At 56.7% G+C, this 21,448-nt stretch overlaps 1 protein-coding gene across 4 annotated transcripts in view; it reads right to left on the bottom strand.

The window, feature by feature from the left end:
- Nucleotides 1–6,529: 6,529 nt before the first annotated feature.
- Nucleotides 6,530–21,448, bottom strand: part of ABCA3 (ATP binding cassette subfamily A member 3) — a 44,756-nt gene continuing 29,837 nt past the window's right edge. For 2 of the 4 annotated variants that reach the window (XM_032604949.1, XM_032604946.1), the window contains 15 exons: nt 20,364–20,462; nt 19,035–19,218; nt 17,959–18,262; nt 15,387–15,660; nt 13,490–13,694; nt 12,914–13,133; nt 12,484–12,642; nt 12,034–12,206; nt 11,292–11,420; nt 10,987–11,181; nt 9,054–9,241; nt 8,410–8,580; nt 7,970–8,160; nt 7,753–7,826; nt 6,530–7,363 (listed from right to left, as the gene is read on the bottom strand). In XM_032604949.1, the coding sequence (XP_032460840.1) occupies nt 7,232–7,363; nt 7,753–7,826; nt 7,970–8,160; nt 8,410–8,580; nt 9,054–9,241; nt 10,987–11,181; nt 11,292–11,420; nt 12,034–12,206; nt 12,484–12,642; nt 12,914–13,133; nt 13,490–13,694; nt 15,387–15,660; nt 17,959–18,262; nt 19,035–19,218; nt 20,364–20,462 (2,698 nt within the window). In that variant the 3' untranslated portion in view covers nt 6,530–7,231. The remainder of the gene's footprint in view (nt 7,364–7,752; nt 7,827–7,969; nt 8,161–8,409; nt 8,581–9,053; nt 9,242–10,986; nt 11,182–11,291; nt 11,421–12,033; nt 12,207–12,483; nt 12,643–12,913; nt 13,134–13,489; nt 13,695–15,386; nt 15,661–17,958; nt 18,263–19,034; nt 19,219–20,363; nt 20,463–21,448) is intronic. The other 2 variants (XM_032604947.1, XM_032604948.1) reach the window with 1 other exon arrangement.

A 21,448-nucleotide genomic window follows, 5' to 3' on the forward strand; every position in this document is an offset into this window, starting at 1 on the left:
GATGAGCCTTAGTGGCCCCGATGGATGGGTATACCTATGTTTGTAGTCTGCAGGTCATTGCTTTCTGCTCCATGTGGTTTTCCCAGCCAGTGGATAGTGACTCCTTTCCTTCATCCAGTTCCTCTGGCCCTGTCCAGGGTGTCAAGTGTGCCCCTAACACCTCACCCTGGGCCGAGGAGTGTCTGAGAAGTTGGGGACAAAAGAGAGTCCTGGAGGAGCAGCCTGCCTTTTGAATCCTCTCTGCCTAGGCACCAACACACTCCTGGAGGTGGGGGTTGGCAGGCAGAGTCAGTCTGGGTCTGGTTCTCCCTTTGCATTTAGATGTGGGGAGGAGGGGGCCTTTATCTCTGCATCACTGTCACATCTGCCATGGCCACTAATGGAGGCATAAGTGGAACAGAAGGGTATCCCTGGCCGTGCATCAGTGAAGAGACCCAGAGGGTCGGTGTTGGGGATGGTGTGGCCTTGATGAGCCAGGCCTGCAGCACATGGAAGTCTGTGAGGAGGCCACGGCAGCACATTGGAGCCCCACATATTCAGGGCCACGTCTGTGTGTGCCTGAAAGGCCCCAAATCCAGAGCCTTTGCCCAGGGACACAGTGACACTCTAGGTGGGGATGGGGCAAGCCCATGATCCCCACTGTGGCAAAAGGAGGATGGGGACACAGCCAGCTGGGCGGATAGCCCCTTCTGGTTTCGGTTTTTTGGCTGCTGCCACACAGCATGCAGGATCCTTAGTGCCCTGACCAGGAATCGAACCCGTGCCCCCTGCAGTGGAAGCATGGAGTCTTAAACACTGGACCACCAGGGAAGTCCCCCCTTCAGTTTTTTTGTTGTTGTTAATGCTCTAAAGTAGTAGAATTTGGCACGCATATAAATTTTAACACATTTTGTATTAAATTTAAAAGCATGATTTATTCATTTATGAATTTAATCAAATTTGTTTCTAAATATTATTGATTTTATTATCAAGTGTGTTATCAGCTGTTGAGCTTTAATATTTGAGCATCTTGGCTTTTGTCATTTTGAGAATCAGCAGAATGTGTTTGGAAGGAACATGAGAAAATAAAACTCTGGAGGGCCCCCGACCCCAGCCTTCCAGGAGTCCTGGGTTTCTCCCCTCCCAACCCCCAGTGCTAACCTGCTGAAGCCATGGGAATTGAGGGCCAGGGAGCTGTGGTCTTCGGGGACCTCAGGAGGTCTTTGGCCCAGGTTTGATGGAGGGGGTGGGGCAGGGCTCCTTGGGACAGGGCATTGGGCAAACAAGCCCCAGGCCTGGAGCTTTACACCACAGGCATCCTGTGGGCTCTGGCCAGTGTCTTGAGCCCCCCTCCCTTTCCCCCAGGGCCGAGGGCCACCTGCTGACAATGTGGGGCTGCACTCAGTTTGAGAATATACCCACATCAAGGCAGAATATCCCCCTGCCTTTATTCTCTATGGGACTGGAGGCCTCCACAGTGCCTGCCCTTGGAGGCTAGTTACCTGGCACACTGAAAGGGCCAGGGATGGCCTGGGTTGTGTCGGAGGTCACAGTGGGCCACACAGGAGCTTTGAGCAGGCATTGCATCCACTTGCAAACCATGTCAAGGAAGCACTTCTACCCATTGCTGACAAGCTCTGTGCCAAGGGCAGGCATGGTCTGGCCAAGTGGAAGAAAGGGGTTTGGGTGGGGTCAAGGCAGTTGTGATGTCTAGGTGACCCTGGAGGAGGCATCAGAAGAGGGGCGGGTCAAGAGGCCTGGCTTCTGTCTGTGGGGGTGAATGCCTGCAGCCCCTGAAGGAGCCCAGAAGGAGGCACCCAGGAGGAGGCACTGGCTTGTCCTTCTGGGTGGTCAGGCTGGATATGAAAGGGCCAGCCAGCCAATGAGGGTCTGGAGTTGTGGTGAGGCCTCCCTGGCTCTGCGTCTCCAAGGTGTGGGGGCGTCAGATCCTGGGGCCCCATGGGCAGAATGGGCTGCCCGCTGGAGGGGCTACAGGGCCTAGGGCTGCTGAGCGGTGGGCTTGGGAGCTTGTGCTGGTTTTCATGCCCTAAACCCCATATCCATTTCTGCCCTAAGGAGGTCAAGGATAGTGATATCTGAGCTGCCCACCCTGGGGCTGTCACAGGGGACAGGGAGGGGCCCAGCCAGAGAAGGGGAGCAGGTGTGCTGGGCTCTGGGTGAGCTGCTCAGGCCTGCCCCATGCCTACTCTGGGCTCTGCAGCCAGTGGATTTGGGGCTTCTCCGACCTTGGAGGCATCTAATGCTGGCATCTTTGGGGTGTGGGCCGGGCCCCAGGAGTGGGGCCTGGGCGGCCCTGTGTGTTGAAGAAGGAAGGCAGGGCCCCCGCTCCCTGGGCCCGACCCCCAGCTTCAGCCCCTCTTCCAGCCTGCTTGAAGCCCAGGCCATGTGTGCCCATCACGTGTGGATGAGACTCCAGGGCCCAGTGCTGTGCTGCCTCCTGGCTGTCTCTCCTGGGGGGCCTGTGGGGACCTGGACTGCTGTCTTGGTGCCCTTTCTCAAGCAGTCTCCAGGCCCACCTTTACCCTGAAACCCCCTTAGGGTGCCCTGCCCTCCAGTGGGGATGGGAGAGGGGCTGCAGGAGCTTGCACATTTCAGGGTTTGGGGTCAGACCTGAGCTAAGGTTCAGGGAATGGGGCCTTGTGTCTGGAGGGGTGATGTTGCACACTCGGCCTGCTGGCCTCAGCTGTGGGCTTGGGTGAGCAGCCTAACCCTGACTTTGGTGTTGGAGGTACCTCATGGAACCCCTGTGGGTCTTTTCCTTGATGGAGTGGGTGTTTAGCCCCTCTGGACCCAGGTGGGCCCAGGCTGTCTACCCAGGAGTGTCCCTGTCTGTAGGTATGGCTCTGGCTCTTAGCACAGCCAGCAGGGTCTGGATGAGCATGGGTGGTGCTCACCTTCACACTGACAGATCTGTGTGGGAGTGAGGGTCCTACAGGACCTGCTAGCTTATGCCGTGAGCATTGCACTGGTCCCCGGAGGTGAGCTGAACAGCAGCTGGCGCAGGTGTCACTCAGATGGAGCAGCAGGAATCGGCTGTCCTGGCTGGCAGTCTAGCCCCGGGCTAGCCTTTTGGAAACCTTTCCCCCTCATTCCCAGGCTCTGGCCCCACAGGTGTCAAGTCTGACTCCCCTGGGGCATGGGCCGTCACCGCCTCTGTGTTCAAGGAATGGCCTGAGTTCAAGCTGGGCTGGGGGTGTGTGAGTCCAGGCCAGGCAGACAGGGCCAGCTCCTCCTCCACCTGGTGGGTGTGGTCATCCCCAGATGGTTTGTGGCCACCCCCGGACCTTCCTTCCAGCCTGCCCTCCAGGTGCTGGCCTTGGCTCACTCCTCCATTTTGCTGGGCTGTCTGCCTCACACTTGCCTGCTGCTTTGTGAGACTGGGTCAGGGGTCCCAGGGACTTGGGTGACCTTGGCTTCCCCTCAAGTTCTAGGCTAAAGATCTGGGATTGGAATTTTCCCAGAAAGAGACTGTCCAGTTTGTTTTGCTTTTCTGAGCCCCTGCCGCCAAAGGGCTAGGGCACTCTGTTGGCAGGGTGGTGGATGGGGAAACGGACCCTGGGGTAGGACCAGAGCGGCCATACCCAGGTCTTCCTGGCTGAAGCGGGGTCTCACCAGCTCGGGTGGACAAGGAAGGCATGCATGGGGGGACCAATTTCTTGAGGAAGCCAGCCTGCCTTCTACAATCACGGTTGAGACTGCAGTTGTGTCCTGGTATTGGGTTTTTTTTTTGCGGTATTGAGGTTTTTTTTGCCGGGGGTGCCCGGGTAAATATGACTGCATGTCCTAGCGCCCTCGTCTGGTGCAGCCATGTGTCTGCATTCTGGATGATGACAAAGACGCAGAAGCACGTTGAGGGCCAGCTGTGCCCTCCCGCTCCTCACCCTGTTTCCTGCTCACTCCATCTGGAAGTCTCACTGGCACCTTGGCCCTGAAAGGTGACCTTGAGGAGGGAGGCCTGCACCTGGATGGAGCAGGCAGATGGAGTCTGGCTCCCTGAGACCTTGACCACTGGTAATGGAATGCCTAGATTGCCTTCTCTGGACTTCGTACTTGGCAGAGAAATAAACTCTTGTCTTTTGTAAACCACCGCGGTGCAGTTTTCTGATGTGTGCAGTAAGGCCACTGCAGAGTCTTTGTTCCACAGGAGCTGTTCCTGTAGCCTGCTGCCCGGCAGCCCTTTCCCATGGTGAAGGCAGAGGAGGTGCTCCCCTCCTCCCCGCAAGGCTGCCCTCCTCCTTCCTCAGGGCCCTCGGTTCTGGGTGCAGCTGTCAGGCTGTAGGACAGCCCATGTGTCCACTGACTGTCTCAGTTGAGCCACCGTGGGGCCCGGCAGGACTTTTCCACAGGCCTTGCTCTCAGCCTTGACGTGGTCTCTAGACCTCTGGAGCCCCGGACCAGACTGTGCAGGGCAGGGAAGGCAGGACCTTGGCCCTGGCAGATGTGGCAACTGTTTGGGGCCAGCATCTCTAGGGACCATCTGGGCCTGGAGGTCTGAGTAAAGTGGAATAGGCATGGAGCAGGAGGTGGCAGGGGTGTGGGTAGGCCGACTCTCCTGTTAGGGAGCTGGTGGGTCCTGCCCTGCCCCTGGGCTTGGAGGTGCCACAGCTCAAACCAAACCACCAGGGCTGGGGGCTTCTAAGGCCCCAATCCTGGCTCTTTGAGGACACTTGGGCCCAATGATGGGTTTCCAGCAGACTCGCAGATGACCTGGGGGTGCTGCGTGGACCCTAACAGCGGCACCTGTCTGCTGCTCCTGGGGTCCTTCCTAACTGTCTCTCCTGCAACTGCCCAAGCTCCACGCGTGGATACAGTCGTGGGCTCCTCTCCCCTGACTGCCGTGTGCCTCCCATCTTGTCCCCACTGCTGCAGCCTTGGCTGTGACTCCATCATCCTCTCCACGGCTGCTGACTTGTCTTCCAAAAGGGGTTTCCGATCACGACAGCCCCCGCTTCCATCCTGCCAGTCTCTCCACCTCATCTCCCGTCAACAAACCCACCTCTCCCTGGACCCGTGCAATCTGATCTCATGCGTGTGCCTCAGATATGCTGTTCCTTCAGTCCTGAGCACCTTTCCTCACACCCTGTTTTGTGACATTGAAGGGGAAGATGTCAAATTTCTAAATCTTTAACACATAGGCTGAAAAACAAGGCCAGGATGCCCTGCAGGAGGACACGTGGCCAGGCCATGCTGGCCTCTGCCCTCCTCCCTTGACCAGCAAACCTATAGCTGCCACACACCTGCAGACAAGTCACAGCCCACCTCTCAGAAGATGCTTGCTGCTGGGCAACGATTAGGACCACAACCACCCCTAAGTTGTTGTTGTTGTTATTTTTTAATAATATGGAACTAAATGATGATGGTTGGAAGAATCTTAAAGGGAATAAAAGAGCTACAAGAAACTATTTGCAACGTTCATAAACTTTGAGAGAATGATAAAAATGCAAATTTGAAACTGTACCAAATGAACCAGAGTGACGAAAACAAGTCTTTTCTAAACCTATGAATTCTAAGGTGATGTAAAAGGCACAGAGATTCAAATCACAGAAATTTAGAAAGCCATAAGAGGACTTCCCTGGTGGCACAGTGGTTAAGAATCCTTCTGCCAATGCAGGGGGCATGGGTTCGATCCCTAGCCTGGGAAGATCCAACATGCCACAGAGCAACTAAGCCCCTGACCCATAACTACTGAGCCTGCTCTCTAGAGCTCATGAGCCACAACTACTGAAGCCCATGCGCCTAGAGCCCGTGCTCCGCAACAAGAGAAGCCACCGCAATGAGAAGCTCGCGTACTGCAATGAAAAGTAGCTCCTGCTCGCCACAACTACAGAAAGCCCGTGCACAGCAATGAAGACCCAATACAGCTAAATAAATAAATAAATAAACAAACAAATAAAAATTGCCGTCTCTCAAACCACTAAAAAAAAAAGGTTAAAAAGAAAGCCATTGGGCTTCCCTGGTGGTGCAGTGATTGAGAGTCCGCCTGCCGATGCAGGGGACATGGGTTCGTGCCCCGGTCTGGGAAGATCCCACATGCCACGGAGCGGCTGGGCCCGTAAGCCATGGCCGCTGAGCCTGTGTGTCCAGAGCCTGTACTCCGCAATGGGAGAGGCCACAATAGTGAGGGACCTGCGTACCAAAAAAAAAAAAAAAAAAAAAAAGCCATAAGAAATGAGTGTGTCTTATTAATAAAAGGGAGCTGATGCTGAAGAAAACTCTCCTGGAAAATAGTGTAAAGCCAAGTGGCCCTGGAGCCAAAGGCCTCCTGCCCACCCACCTCTACACCCTCCTCTGCCAACCCTACATGCCTCTTTTCTCACCCTGGACGAAGGGTCTTCCAGGTGGCCATTTAGCTACCCTGATTGTGCACTTGCATTTTTGGCTTATTCCACAGCAGCAAGTTCTGTAAATTGACTACGTATCGGGAAAAACGAGCACTTGTTTTTGTCTGGAACTTGATACAGGAGGCTCGTGCTGGGACTGCACTGGGTGACGGGGCCCGCGGGCCCACCTCGTGACTCACAGACCACGGTCATGTTCCCTCCCAGCCTTTATTTTGCAGACAGTCACCACGCACTAGGTGTGCCCTCCATGGGTGGCCGCTCAGCCCCATGGTGGTCCCCAACTGGCCTCCCTGCCCGTGGCTCACCCCTCCCCTCACTGGTCACTCTGGAAGATGCTGGTGGGATGACACCGGGCTCAAGGCCGGCTCTGTCTGGTGCAGTGTCCACCCTCTCAGGAGAGGGACTCCAGGACACCCAGCTGCACTGGAAACCAAGACCTCAGTGCCTAATTCAGCGGCATCTCCCCTGAGGACAGTGACAGGCATCTTTCTGTCCATCCTGGGCAGCCTGGTGAGCCTGATGCCCACTGTCCTGCAGGCCTCCCCTGGGAAGCTCCGTGCCAGGTACGAATGCAGGGATATGGCTGGGTACTCTTGACCCCTGGGTCAGTGAGGCCCCTTCCGGGACAGCCCTCCGCCCAGACCCCGCAGCCTGCCCGCACAGACTGCCCGACACGCTCTTGGTGGGGATCTTGAGTTTTGGACAGCGGGCTTCAGAATGCCTGAGACGCGGACGTTCCCATGCTGCTTCCCGGCGTGAGGGCGCGACACACCCGGTCCATACTGTGCCTTGATTCTTGAATCCATTGTAGAAAACAGTGATCAGAAATAAAGGTGCAGGATGAGGTGAACTCGGAGCGAGAGAGGATGCCCATCCGTGAGCCCGGCTCCTCACGGCCCCTCGTCCTCAACAGGTGGCTGCAGGTGGGCGAAGCTCAGGAAGACCTGCTCCAGCGAGATCTGGCTCACAGAGTAGTCGTCCATGCCATACTTCTCCTTGGCCTTCTCCAGAACACCAAACACCTTTGGAAGCAGAAAAGCCACTGTTAACAAGGCAGGGCCTGGCTCCTCAGCTGGTCTGGGACTCCTCTGGCCATAGGGGATGGTAAGGTCACCAGAGATCCTACCCCTGCACGGGGTGAGCAGGCCCCAGCACCAGCCTTCCTCCTGACTCTTCCCAGCTCAGAGTATGACCTTTGGGCAAGACGTGTTACCTTTCTGGGCCAGTCTCCTTTTTTGCACCATTTTTTTTCCAACTCAGATATTTGAGGTATAAACCCCCAAATAGCAATATTAGGGTGCTAGCAAATATTAGGGTGAGTGTTAGAGCAGAAACTGAAAGTGATTCCTCCTTGGAAACAGCTGGCTGGAGAAGGAGCAACTGCTGGAGGTCCAGTGGGGCCCAAGCTCACCTTCGCCCAGCTGAGGTCATTGCCAGGCAGGTGGTAATGGACCATCCCTTGGTGCTCATCTTCCAGGACGCTGCCTGCACAAAGGAGAGACCGTGTCCCCCTGAGGGCTGGGCTGGATGGCCAGGGGAGGGCGGCCCAGGCCCCTGGAATTGTAGCCCTCGTCCCAGGGGTCAGGGATGGACAGACGCACAGATGACCTCTGCACAGCAGCACACACCTGGGAAGGTCAGGTCCACGAATGCCTTGAACTCTTCCAGGGCCTCCTGCCGCCTGTCACTCCGGATCTTGGCCCGTAGGGAGTAGCCACTGCCAAACTTGCTCTTGAGGTGCTGTGGGCTGCCCAGGCACTTGAACTGACCCTGCACCATGATGGCCAGCCGGGTGCACAAGGCCTCACACTCCTCCATGCTGGGGAGAGGGAGTGGAGGCCTGATATAGCACTGGGGAATGCTGATGCCCACCCTCCACATCAAAAGCTGTGCACATGGGAAAGTACTGATGCCCAGATCAGGCTGTTCCTGATTCCCATGCTCAGGATGTGGCCCACATGGTAGAGCCTAGGGATTCTCCTCAGACTCTTCACCAGATGCTGACAGGTCTTCTGTCCACCCAACCCCTCCCGGCCCACCCCTCCTACAGCCCCGGTCCTGGCTTTACCTGTGGGAGGTGATGACGATGGCCTTTCCAGACTCGCGGGCCCTTGCCACGGTGTCCCAGAGCAGGCGCCGGGCCACGGGGTCCATGCCAGTGGACGGCTCATCCAGGAAGATTACTGCTGGCTCTCCAAGAAGGGCAATGCCGGTGCTGAGCTTCCGCTTGTTGCCGCCGCTAGGGCAGAGAGGGTGCAGGGGAAGGCAAGGCAGATGATTAGCGTGGGCTCCCTGGGTCCCAGCACAGGACCGGGCCCAGTGATGGCAGAGTGTCTCAGGTGAAGAAGAATGAGGTGAGCATGCCTGGAAAGCCCACTTCATAGAGTAGGAAGCCCTAGAGAGAGCTGTGCCCAGGGGGTCGGTCCACAGCCCCACACAGAGCAGTAACATCACCTGTCTGCATCTAAGGGGGCCTGACAGGAGGTCCTGGCTGTGCCTCCAGGTGGCAGGAACCTGAGAGGCAGCCCCTCTCATCTGGACCTGCCTGGGCCATGCTGCCAAATCCTCACTGATCCTGGAATGATGGGTGGGAGCTCCAGCCGCTGACCCGAGTGCCCCTGGCTCTATGGTAATGGAGAGCCTGACTCCACCCTGGGAAGGCCTGAGGTCACTGAGGCAGGGGGCAGGGCAGGGGCTGGGACGCAGGCGCACCTATATGTCCTGACCAGCTTGTTGGCATGCGGCTCCAGGAGCAAGCCCCGCAGCGTGTTCTCCACACAGGCGCCGATGTAGCACTCGGGGACACCCCGGAGCCGGGCGTACATGACCAGTGTCTCCCGGCCCGTCATGTGGTCCAGCAGGGCATCAAACTGGGGGCAGTAGCCAATCCGCTGCCGCATCTGGGGTTGGAGCACAGCCAGGAGACAGCAGGTCAGAGGGTTTCTCTCAGGGGATCTGTCTAGGGTGGTCCCTCAGTTGGTGCACAGGCCCTGGCGGCCTCCCACTGCCAAAGTTTGCCGAGCAGCACTTTGTTGGGGTTGCTGGAGGGGCTCGGCTGGCTCAGTGGCCGGGTAGGCACCGGGACCCAGACTGCCCCCCACCCAGGGGTCAGAGACAGGCCAGAGACCAGTCTACCCCGGGCAGCACAGGGGCAGACAGGTGCAAGAATGCATTGATTATACAAAGTGACCGTGTCCATGCAATGCTTTACAGCTGACAGATACCCGTTCATTAGACGCTTGACAAACATCTAATGTGTGCTGGGACCTTTCTTTTTCCTCCTCTGTTAAGAGATGTTTGCTGGCAACACCTTTGGGGTGGGGTGTCACCTGGGCAGATGGTATGGTAGCTGGTCTTGGAGCAAGTGGCTACGTTCAGCACAGCCAGGATGCTGCGTGGCAGGCCTCCACCTCCAGCCACATTCGGCAGCTGGTGGGGACAGGCAAGCCTGGTTTCTGTGGATTCCAGACATATGGTTTCTTTTTCTTTAACCTCTTTGGGGTTCTTAGACTTCCGGAATCTGTTCTTAATTGGTCTGGGAAAGTTCTTGGCCATGACCATGGCAGTTACTACCTTTCCCTCCGTTCTCTCCTTTCTTGCGGGAACCAGATTAAACGTATTTCAGGCTTCTCACCTTGCCTCCATTTCCTAGATCACAGTTACAGTTTCCTCTTCCTTGCATATAATTTCAATCTTGTCTATTTCTTTGAACATAGTAACACAGTTGTTTTATAATTTGGGTCTGGTAATGGCAAATCCAAAGTGGTAGGCTTGTCCTGCTGTGGAGCCCTTGTGTCTGTGGCTCCAGCCACAGCACCCTGTCTGCTTTGTTTGCTTTGCTTGTGCACTGCTCACAGGCCTTGAAGCACTATGTGAGGGGCTTTTGGAGGCCTAGGATGAAAGCCTTCCTGCAGAGAGGGTGTGAGCTGCAGTGTGGGGGCAGAGCCACCTGGAAGCCCCTGCTGCCAGTTCAGGAGATGCAGTCATTCCCAGGCATAGGCTATCTTCTCTGTTCCTTCCCCTGCCCTGCTCAGCACACGGGAAACCGTCCATGCAATCCCCGGGGGTAGGGAGAGCAGGAGGGTGGCCTGCTTCATCCTAACCTACGGCGGTGGTCCTTTGTTTCTGCCCCATACACTCGATAAGGTCCCTAAACCAAGTCACTGGGACCACAGCGCCCTCTGTGCAGGGGCGCTCCAGTGGAGCCTCTCGGGGCTTGCAGATTGCGGAGGTCTTCACCATGCCTCGGGCTCTTAGATGCTCTTAACCATGTGGTTTGTCATTAACATTTTATCCTGCTTTTGGTTCTCGGTGGAACGCCTGGTTTGAACAGCCCAGAACACCATTATTATAAATCTATGCGCACAGACTAGAGTTCTTTCCAGTGGGCAGAGTTCTGTGGGTGCCACTCTGTGCCCAGGTCCAGAGAAGCCGCTTCTCTGGGAGGGACCCGGTCTCGGCCCGCCTGCCAGGCCTGGTCCCTTCTGGCCGAGGGGGCTGTAATCTCCTCAGTCTTCTCCTCATCACTTGCTTACCTTTGGCCGTGGTCACTGCCTCGTCCTGCTGTCCATGAACCATGAGCCAGAGACAAGCCCCATCCCTACCTCCCGGATGCCCTCCCTCTTGCCTCCCTGGCTGTACCCACCTTCCCGATATCAGAGCTAATGCTGTAGCCCCCAACAAAGGCGTCCCCAGAAGTAATGGTCTCCTCCCCGGTCAGCATTTTGAAAGTCGTGGTTTTGCCGGCTCCATTGAAACCCAGCAGGCCAAAGCACTCCCCTTTCTGGACTGCGAGGGAGACCTTGTCCACGGCGAGGAGGGGCGCTCGCTGCTCATACACCTGCACAGTGCCCAGGAGAAAACACAGCTGTGGGGAGGCCTGCGGACAGCCGGGAGCCAGCTGGGTGGGGGGGCCGGGGGGTAGACCCGCAGAGGGTGGGCCTGCCTCACCTTGGAGAGCTCCTTGATAATCAGAGGCGTGTCCAGCAGGGAGTCCAGGCTGGGGGCCAGGATGCGGTTCCTCTCATCCACCACATCCTGGTCTTCAGGAAGCGTCGACGTCCGGGTGTACACTTCTGTCTGTTCCAGAGTAAGACCACCAGGGTGAGCTCCCAACAGAGCAGTCCTTCCCCATGGGAGGAAGGGCTAAACTACTCACCCCAGCTCAGCCCCACGTGTGCCGACTCAGACCTCCCACAAGGAGAGCTGGGCAGCTGTAAGGGCTAACATTTGCCTCGAGGAGACACAAACTACCTGAGGGACAAGGACGGTGCAGGACTCATGGAGAAAACCATGAAACCCCTTTTCTTAGAAAAGTCATAATACCTTAGCCCCAATTAGCCCTGGGTTCCTGTCCATCCAATGCTGTTTCAACAGGTTTTGTTTGTTTAGGGAGAGAATGTATGTGACAAACATGAGGGCGCCCCAGTCCACACGCCTCCACTGAGACCATGGTCCCTGAGGCCCCAGGCTCCCTCGACTCCATGGCTTCAGGGTCTTGGGACAGAGAGCCCCTGGGGACGGTGAGGCCGCAGCCCCTCCCAGGCTGTGAGCACTGCCAGTGGACGCGCAGCCAGGCTGTGGCCAGTGCTGAGGCCCTCCCTGTGTGTGGCCTCAAGGAAGCCCAACCTCGGTTGGAGGGCGCCCAATGCAGAGCAGCCAGAGGCCAGACGGGGGCCCCGGAACCACTCACCAGCGCCCGCCTCCTCTGGAAGGCACACAGGCAGGCCTTCAGCCTCCACAGCAGATCAGTCTCAATGAGGAAGAGCAGGGTGAGGTAGGCAAACCCTGAGGTAGCCATGGAGGTCACGAACCTGCCAACCCCTGGAGCGCTCCATGCATAGAAGTTCTCCTGGTACTGGATGTCTATGCAAGCAAGGGATAGGGTGCTGTGCCCATGCCCTGAGCGCCCTCCCCCTCCGGGGTCCCAGCCCACGACCCTCTCTCTGGGACCGTGAGGTGCCTGCGCTCAGCCCCCAGGGTGGAGGATACGCTGGCGCGGGGCCCACTGGGCTTCCGAGGGTGTGTCACTGCCACACGGGGGCCCCAAGCATCTCCTGCATTTTGGTGGCTTCACCATGCGAGGTGGCCCTTGTGCCTGTGATGGGGGACAGGCTGTCCCAAGAGAGGCCTGGACACTCACTGTGTTTCCGGCAGTAGTGGGCTGCCACTTCGGAGGAGGTGCAGTACCTCCTTGTCTCGTAGTTCTCGTAGAAGCTGCTGACCGCCATCCCCAAACAGTGGTTGGGCAGCACCAGGAACACGTGGTCCAGGGTTCTGGAAAGTTCTTCTAACTTGACCGCTGTGGGGAGGAGGTACAGACAAGTCAGCGCTGGAGGACACACCGCACCTGCCTCCAAGAACAGAGCAATCGGGAAGGGCAGGTTTCCGGAGTTCCCTGCATAGCCAGCTGTGCCTCCCCCGGGGATCAGGCACCAGAGCTCCGGGGCAGCACCTCTGGCAGGCGGCCCCACCGGCCTGCCCGGTGCCCCCATCTGGGCCTCCCCCATCGAGCTGAGCGGCTCTGTGGGTGCAGGGATGGGAGTGCAGGGGGGTGGTCTCCTGGCTCCCACCTGGGATGCGCATGATGGTGACCACGAGGAAAGTGGCGATGCCCGACAAGATGTTGAATATGGTCAGCCTCGTGTAGGCAGTGGCCGCCCCCGAGAAAAAGAAGCTCATCAGGTACATGAGGGGGATGATGGCCCAGCCATAGAGCATGAGCAGCAGCAGGGCGTCGGCCACGTGGCCGTCCTGCGTGAAGGCGTGCACGTCGAAGGCTTTGAACACCACCTGCAGCAGCACAGACAGGTGGCCGGCGTGCCCTCAGGGGGCGCATGAGCCCAGGCCCATCAGCCCCTCTGGCCGTGTCTGCCCCCCACCCACCTCCAAGGCTCTCCTGGCATCCTCCCTGAGGAAATAGGGAGCTGTCCACCAGGGCACCTGCTCCTGGGCCCTACCTACCAAAGTGGGGCAGAGGCTGGGGGTGTGCAGACAGGCGAGGGGGGCTGCCAGGGCATTCCCAATCTCCTCCCACAACGGGGGCTGAGCTGCCAGCATGGACCCCAGGCTGGTTTCAGTCCACGCAGGGTCCCCAAGGCAAGCCCCCTGGACACGTGGGGGAAGGGCCCCAGCACCATGCAGCTCACCAGCAGCAGCAGACTGGGGACGAGGAAGGACATGAGGTCCCACAGCAGAGCTGAGAGCCAGAAAGTAGCCACGTGGACTCCGCTCACAAACTGCATGTGCTTGGCCTGGACGGCCCTCTCACTGACCGCCAGGATGGAGAACGTGCTGGACAAGAACGCCATGGCGAAGAGCAAGTTGAGGGCGATGTCGAATCCCTTCCGGCCCCTGCGGGGGTGAGGAGGGGGCGTACCGACAGGTCAGGGACAGAGCACAGCATGTCTGGGAAGGTGGGGGTATCAAGTGCTGGGTCACTACTGTCCAAAGCAGGTGATGCAGTGGCCCAGCCACTAAAGGGTTTAAGGGAGAACATGAGAGCCTCAGGGTCTCTGCACCAGGAAAATTCCATCCCCCTGAGAACAGCTCCTCCTCTGGACATCCTATCCCCAATGACGGCAGTGCCACTCTCCCAGTTGCCTTCAATCTGTCCCCGTGCCACCCACTCCCACAGACCCTCAGGTATGGATCTGAGACCTCCACCTCGCTCTCTCTGGCTGCCCCAGTCAGACCCGCTGTCGGGCACAGCATCAGGGTGGTGGCCGTCTCCCCGCTCTTGAGTGGGCAGGACACTCAGGTGCCAGCAACATGTTCCAGAAACCAGCGCTGACAGCATTATTCTTCGGTAGCTTAAAACATCCCACAACACAAAAGGTTCAACAAATGGTGCTGGGACAAATGGATGCTATGTACTGAGTGAAGTGCTACCACAACGTGGATGAGCCTCGAGAGTGAAAGAAGCCAGTCATGAAAGGCCACACACGTGGTATCTGATTCCATCTACATGAAATGTCCAGGACAGGCAAATCCACGGAGACAGAAAGCAGACTCCTGGCTGCTTAGAGTTGGAGGAAAGAGGAATGGGGAGTGACTACCAGTGGTCCCGGGGTTTCTTTCAGGGATAATGAAAACGTTCAATAAAATTATATTGTGGTGATGTCTTCACGACTCTGAATACACTAGAAACTATTCAGTTGTACACCGTGAACCGGTGAACTGTATGGCAGGTGGATTATATCTCCTAGAGCTGTTACAACAAAACAAAAACTCCTGTTCCTTGTCCACTGTCACCCTACTAAGCCCAACTCCTCAGCCTGATCCCCAGCATGGCGAGAACAGAGGACCGCCGCTGTGTCTCTGCTTCCGTGGTGGGGGTGGGAGGGAGCAGAGGGGACGGGAGACACTAGAGGGTCAGGGCACAGTCTAAAATGGGAAGTGAGGATGAAGCCGCCCCCCAATGATTAACTGCCCTGAGGTGGGATGATTGTTCTGAAATTCATTGATTTTTCTGGCTTCCTCTGGACGGTCCCCAGAGGTCTGGGGACTTTGCAACGAGGAAGAGGGAGAGTCCCACACACATGATGGTGTGACAGGCCTAAGGACAGAGATGCCCAATGGGCTCCCTGACTCGAGGCCACCGAGGGGCAGCAACACACACAACAGCTGCGTGCTGCAGGTTGGACGGGAGCAGACACTCGGATCCCCCAGGGGCAGCGGCCAGCAAGAGCCGGGTGCAGATTTGGGAAGAGGGCACGGCCCTCCAAATCCTCAGGAGTCTCCCGTGGGGCCTGGGTGTATGGGGGCTGTGGTCTCACCAGCTTATCTGCCGTCCAAGGGAAGGCTGAGTGTGGAAAGCCGAGAAGGATGTGGGGCAGGAGTCCCCAGCCAAGAACTGGGAGATTCCTGAGGGCAGAAACAATGCTGTTTTTACCGCCGTGGCCCTTGGGGGTCCCTGGCAGTGCCCGAGGTGGTCAGGCCTGGGCGGGGTCCCGACCTGATGGGAGCAGGGTCCTGACTGGGCTGGGCCAGGTCCTGACCATGCAGGGATGGGGTCCTGAGGGCGGGAGGGGACAGTGCACATACTCGTTGAACTGATCCTTGGCGGCCTGCAGGGCACTCCGGGGCTGAGGGTAGTTGGAGACCATGATGGAGGCCTGAGGGCCGCACAGCAGCTTGAACAGAAGGTTGTCCACGATGGCCAGTGCGGTGGCCGGCGAGTGGTATGCCTGGTTGTTGAACAGGGCAGTGACCACCGTGCGCTCGCCCACGTCTCTGAAGGATGCTGCCACCAGGCACCGCTCGTTAAAGCCGCCCCCCTCCACCGAGGCCCTGAAAATCAGGAACTCCTCCAGGTCACCTGGGGGTGGGCAATGGCAGAGTCAGCAGCGTCCTGCGTCCCCCTCCGAGGCCCTGCTCTGTGGGGCTCTGAAGGGCCGGAGGAACAGCAGAAAGGATGCATCACCTTCCACCCGCACGCTGTCCACGGACCATGGGGCCACGCAGTGGGAGCAGCAGGACCTAGGGCTGCAGGTCTCGGGGGGGACACCCCCATAGCCACAGGAGCTGAGTGGCAGGGCAGGCTCTTCCTTCTCCCCCACAAGCTCCCTGTTCACACACATACACACACTAAAGGGCCTCTCAGAGACACAGGCCTGGACCTGGGCCAGGGTCAACGTGGCAGGAAGAGGCTGGATCAGGAGGAGGTGAGGGTCCAGAAGTCAGAGCTGTGGAAACCTCTGAGCGGCCTGAAGGGTGAAGCTCCCAGTCAGGTGCAGGGAGGGGTGGCCCTAGGTGGGCTTGGACCAGCCCTCAGGACCACGGCGGTGGGTGAGGGGCTACCTCCAAGGGTGCAATTACACTGGACTGTCCCTCTATGTCTCTGTTTTTCCAGTTTTCATAGAAGGAATAAGTACCCTTTTTTTTTTTTTTTTTCCTTTTTTTGCTGTACGCAGGCCTCTCACTGTCGTGGCCTCTCCAGTTGCGGAGCACAGGCTCCGGACGCGCAGGCTCAGCGGCCATGGCTCACGGGCCCAGCCGCTCCACGGCAATGTGGGATCTTCCCGGACCAGGGCACGAACCTGTGTCCCCTGCATCGGCAGGTGGACTCCCAACCACTGCGCCACCAGGGAAGCCCATAAGTACCCTTTTATAATCATAAAAAAAAAAAAAAGAGTTTTAAAAAATAGTGGCCTGAGGGAGAAGGCCCTGGGAGAAGGAGCTGTTCTCTTGGCACGCGGATGAGCTCCAGCGAATCTCCACTTCACACCAGATTCTCTGGGCAGTTGGGTTCTGGGCAGCCCATATGCCTGGCATTCTCCTGCAACCCAAGGGCAGCAACAGAATCCTAATCATGCCAGGCCCGTCATTTTGCTCCTTAGCTGTGGCACAGAGCAAGTGGGGGTTCTGATGGGGGTGGGGTCAGCTGCCCACCCACGAGTGACCTTGGGGGCATTCAGTTCCACTAGCTCACGAGCACACACTGCCCAACCCAGAGCTGGCCGCGCGGCTGCAGGGAACCAGCATCTCACACATGCTCATTGCTCCCGCCTTGCCTCTCACTCAGCTGTCGCCTGGGGACAGCGATGACACCCACATTGTGGGACCCCAGTGTCAGCGAGGGGACAGGGACCCGTTGGTGAATCCTAATGGAGACAGTTATAGAGGTTCCTGGTAAGGTCTGCTGTGGCTCTTGGCACACAAGGAAAAGGGTCAGATGCGTTAGGTGCAGTGTAATTCACCCACAGTAAGGTGCTCAGGACTGAAAGTCCCCACGCTCCATGAGGGAGCAGGCAGTCTGGCCTTCCACACCCTCCCAGGCCTGGGCATCTACGGTACTGTTCTAAATCCCTGGAGCCACCACGCACCATGACAGCCCTGAAATCTTCACACCAGGCTGAGTGACAGCCAGAAAACAAGATAGGATGGAATGGGGGTGACAAACAAGGTGCCCACCACTGTCAGTAGGGCTACTCAGGGCCCTGATCGCTGGCAGGCCAAGCAGGGACTCCGGCTGCAGCAGCTCCTTCTGGCAGCGGTGCCCCTGGCAGTGCCGGCCTGCTCTAGGCCGTTGACACGTTCGACATTTTCCTAAAGAGGAACCTGACTCCTGCCAAGATTTTGGAACCATCAGCGTGCTGAACCTCAAAGCTGCTGGCCAGGAAGTGGGAGGGGAGCAGAAAAACGTGAAAAACTTCAAGCATATTCCATTTAACTAGAGTGCGATGCCTGCTCTAAAGCCAGGGCAGTGTCCAACTGCCACCGCCAGGGACACAAGATAGTTTCAGTTTTAGGATGTGGTAAGAAAACACCATGTCACATAAGGCATATCGTGACCGTTCTCTCAAACAAAAAAAGGTAACATAAACATTGCTGAGGTTTTACATTTCATTTGTAAATGGTCCTGAAGAATCTGACTTCTGTAAATGACTGCCTGGACATAGTTTAGCCCTAGAGATGTGGACTTTTGTCTTCCTTTGACTCAGGGCAAAGATTTTCTCCCCCAGGGGACACCTGGCAATGTCTGGAGTGGGGTGATGCTGCTAAGCAAAGAATGCTGCTAAGCAAAGAACCACCCCAAATGTCCACAGTGCCTTGGTTGAGAGGCAGGATCTGACAGCACAACTTGGACCCCAAGCCGCCTGGGGACATCCCTTACCCAGCACCTCTCGAGGTTCCTGGTCCTCAGCCTGCAGCATGTCTTTCAAATGCTCTGACAGCTGCTGATCCAGCCGAGAGGTCCCGGGAACCGAGAAGGGCACGATGGTTCTGCCATACTCGGCCAAGGTCAGCTTCAGGAGGGGGTCATCGAAGATCTCGGAGGAGTAGTTGATGGCCAGGAGGGCCAGGGTGATGCATGTCAGAGGCACCAGGACCTGGGCCGTTACCATCTTCCACTCCCGCCAGCTGTATGCGGCCTTCTTCAGGAACATGGCCCAGAACTGCTGGCAGTGGAGGGCCAGCTGCGACAGAGGGGATGAGGGTGATACAACCGCCACCACAGAGCCAGTGCCTGACCCCGCCCTCCAGCAGCAGGCACGGTCTGCACATGAGCCAGGGCTTCTCCTGGGGCCCAGTCGATGACATGGAAGACTCACAAGAACACATCCCCATAGGTCCCAAATGGGCCCTGGGGGTCTCACATCAGCTGTGGCGGCAGGGCAGGCACTATTCCACCATCGAAGGAGGTTAAGGGAACCTCTGTTATCCCAGAGGGGAGCTGAGGCCTCTGCTTTCCCCATGCTCCTGGTCAGAGGACTCTGGCCAACCTCACAGCAGAGGAAATGGACAAACCTCCCCCCACTGCCTATATTCCCCACGCTCAGCCCTTCACTGTCCTCTAAGTGCAGGTCAGGCCGGCAGGGACCAGAGCCCAGCTCCGCCATGTGCTGCCCATTCGACCTTGGCCCAGGCCTCAGCTTCCTGTCTGTAAAATGGGACCGGTGCTGCCCTCTGTCTCACTGGGTGCCAGGCACATAGCAAGCTCTAAGCTCTCGGTACACGGGGCACTGTCAGCCTTATAAGCAGTGTTCACCCTTATTTGTGAGTGGCCAGGTTAGAACAACGAGAAACGACAGGTACTCGACTAAAATGTTCCGGGTTTTCCTTCTGCCTGCCAGCCCATGGGAGCACGAGCTGTAATCTGCCCTCTTCCCAGAGTGCTGACCCTCCCTATGCTCACATCTGCCCCCGCGGCCTCTAACGCATGCAGTGCTCGAGGTCGCGCAGTCTCACCCCGGTGTTGAGCCTGACGGCAGTGTTCTCCTCAATCAGGGTGCCGACGCCGTCAGTCGGGTCCATCATCCCGCACAGGTGGCTGTCCACGGCCCAGTCACTCGCCCGCCTCTCGTGCTGGTACTGCAGGGCAGGGAGCTGGATGGCTTGGATGTCCATGCTGGTGTCCACCAGCTTACCAACCCTGGTCGAGACATGGAGGCCCAGTCACAACTCGGCTCCTCAGGGAGGGAGAGGGGCAGCAAAGGCGGGCGACTGTCAGGGGCACTAAAGCAGAGCGCCATCTGCTCCATCAGCTGGGACTTCATTTGTTCATTCACTCATTCATCGATAAGTATCTCCAGGACACCAGCTATGGCAGCCAAGCAAAGTCCAGGAGAGAGACAACTAGACAGGGCCCTGCACATGGGGGCCTCCTGGTCTCCCAGGGAGACTGATCGAAGTCAGCATTTATAACCCGGGCTTTCCAGAGGGACAGGATGGGGCTTGAGGCACGATGGCAGCACCAGGAGGGCTTGTCACATTACAGGACACCGCGGCTCGGGGTGCTCACTGTCACTCTGAGACCAGGGAGCAGAAGAGTGTGTTCCAGAAGGGGCAACACTGGGACAGGTGCGACAGAGACGGGTGCATGGAGGGCGGGTGGGTGGTAAGGCTGCCAGGCCTTGTGGCGGAGCCTGGTGTTGGCGCCGCACCGAAGCCAGGGAGCCACCCGACTCAAACGGCACTATACTTATATTCACTTATCCTGTTGCCTCCTGTAGGGTATGCGATCCTCAAGGAAAAACATCTATCTCACAGTTTTTGTATTTCTTGTTCTTAGCACTGTATCTGCTAAATAAAGCATTCAAGCAATGTTTGACCAATGTATTAACCGTCTGGAGCTCACCCCGTAGTTCTGAGGGGTGAAGGCTAAATTTCACATCTTCATCAAAGATGGAAACACACTCTGGGATCATTACCTAGACCTGAGAGGAGCTTGGCCAGCCTGATGCTGCTGAGGTGCTCCCGGGAGGGGCCCCAGGGAAGATGCCAACACACTCACAACGTGGGAGTGGAGTTTCCAGTGATCAGAGCTCGGCTGCTCTGCTGTCTGAGTCACTGCGCGTGTCAGGAACCTGGCTGAGTCTGTGCAAGTGTTAATACAGGGCTGTGATGTGAACTTGGGTCCTGACAGCCGGCCCACTGCCCTGCTGCCCACCCCCCCGGGCTGTAGGTCCACCTCAGATGGGTGTTCCAGATGACAATCAAGGGGATTGCTTTATTATCACACTTTGGAAAAATCATCAAGGCTGAGCCCTAGACAGATGCAGACGCACGTTTACTTACCGCAGGAAGACTTCCTCCATGGTGGTGACAGAGGCCCCGAAGCTGGCGATGCCCAGCTCCTTCTGCTTCTTCTCCAGTTTAGCAAAAAGACTTTCAAACCTGAAGAAAAAGACCGAGTGATGAGTCACTTCTCAGTGACTTTCTAGATAATTTGTTTCTAAATAATCACCTCTGTGCTGTACAGGGGAGGAGCAAAGGAAGGTTAGCTCCTTGAGATGCCTTCTCAAAAAAAAAAAAAGTTAGGCTTTGTTCTTCCCCTGCACACCCTTTCTCCCCGCATGTAACATTTCTTTTTTAATAATCTTTTTTTTTTTTGGCCATGCCGCACAGCTAGCAGGATCTCAGTTCCCCGACCAGGGACTGAACCCAGGCCACAGCAGGGAAAGTGCTGAATCCTAACCACGAGACCACCAAGGAATTCCCACACATAACATTTTTTGAGTATGTTGGCCTATAAGGCACTCTTCGATACCTATACACCTACATGAAATCACAAAGCAAACCAAAAGAAATTGATGAATATTCTTTTACTTATTGGGTAGGGAAGTACTTTCTAAGAAGAAATAACAAAGGAAAAGATATAACCCATTAATCCCATCTGCAGGGGGGAAAAATCCCACAAAATTAAAAGGCAGTAACAAATTAGAAAATGTTGCGACACAAATGGTTGATGTTAATACATAAGCCGTGAACATGCAACACGCAGAAGAAGCGATGCTTATAGCCCAATAAGCATGGGAAGCGGTCAACCTCCCGCCAGCAGGAATGGAAGAAATACAAAATGCCAATTACACGTGTGTGTGCCACTTTCACCCATTAGATACACAAATATTAATAAGAAATTTTACTCAAAGTTGGCAACTGTGGAGTAAATGGACACTCCCTTATGCTGCTGCTGGGGAAGTCAAACACATCACCTTTCCAGAAGTGAATCTGGTAAAATTTACCCCACTATTGGGAATCTATTCTAAGGGGTCATTGGAGATGTTGATAAAGATTTTTCTAAAAGGATGTGCATTAGCACATTTGTGTGTGTGTGATAACAGAGTAGGTGTAAAACAAATTATACTATATCTAAGTCAGAG

Source organism: Phocoena sinus, chromosome 15 (genome assembly GCF_008692025.1).
Source record: "Phocoena sinus isolate mPhoSin1 chromosome 15, mPhoSin1.pri, whole genome shotgun sequence".
NCBI classification, from domain to species: domain Eukaryota; kingdom Metazoa; phylum Chordata; class Mammalia; order Artiodactyla; family Phocoenidae; genus Phocoena; species Phocoena sinus.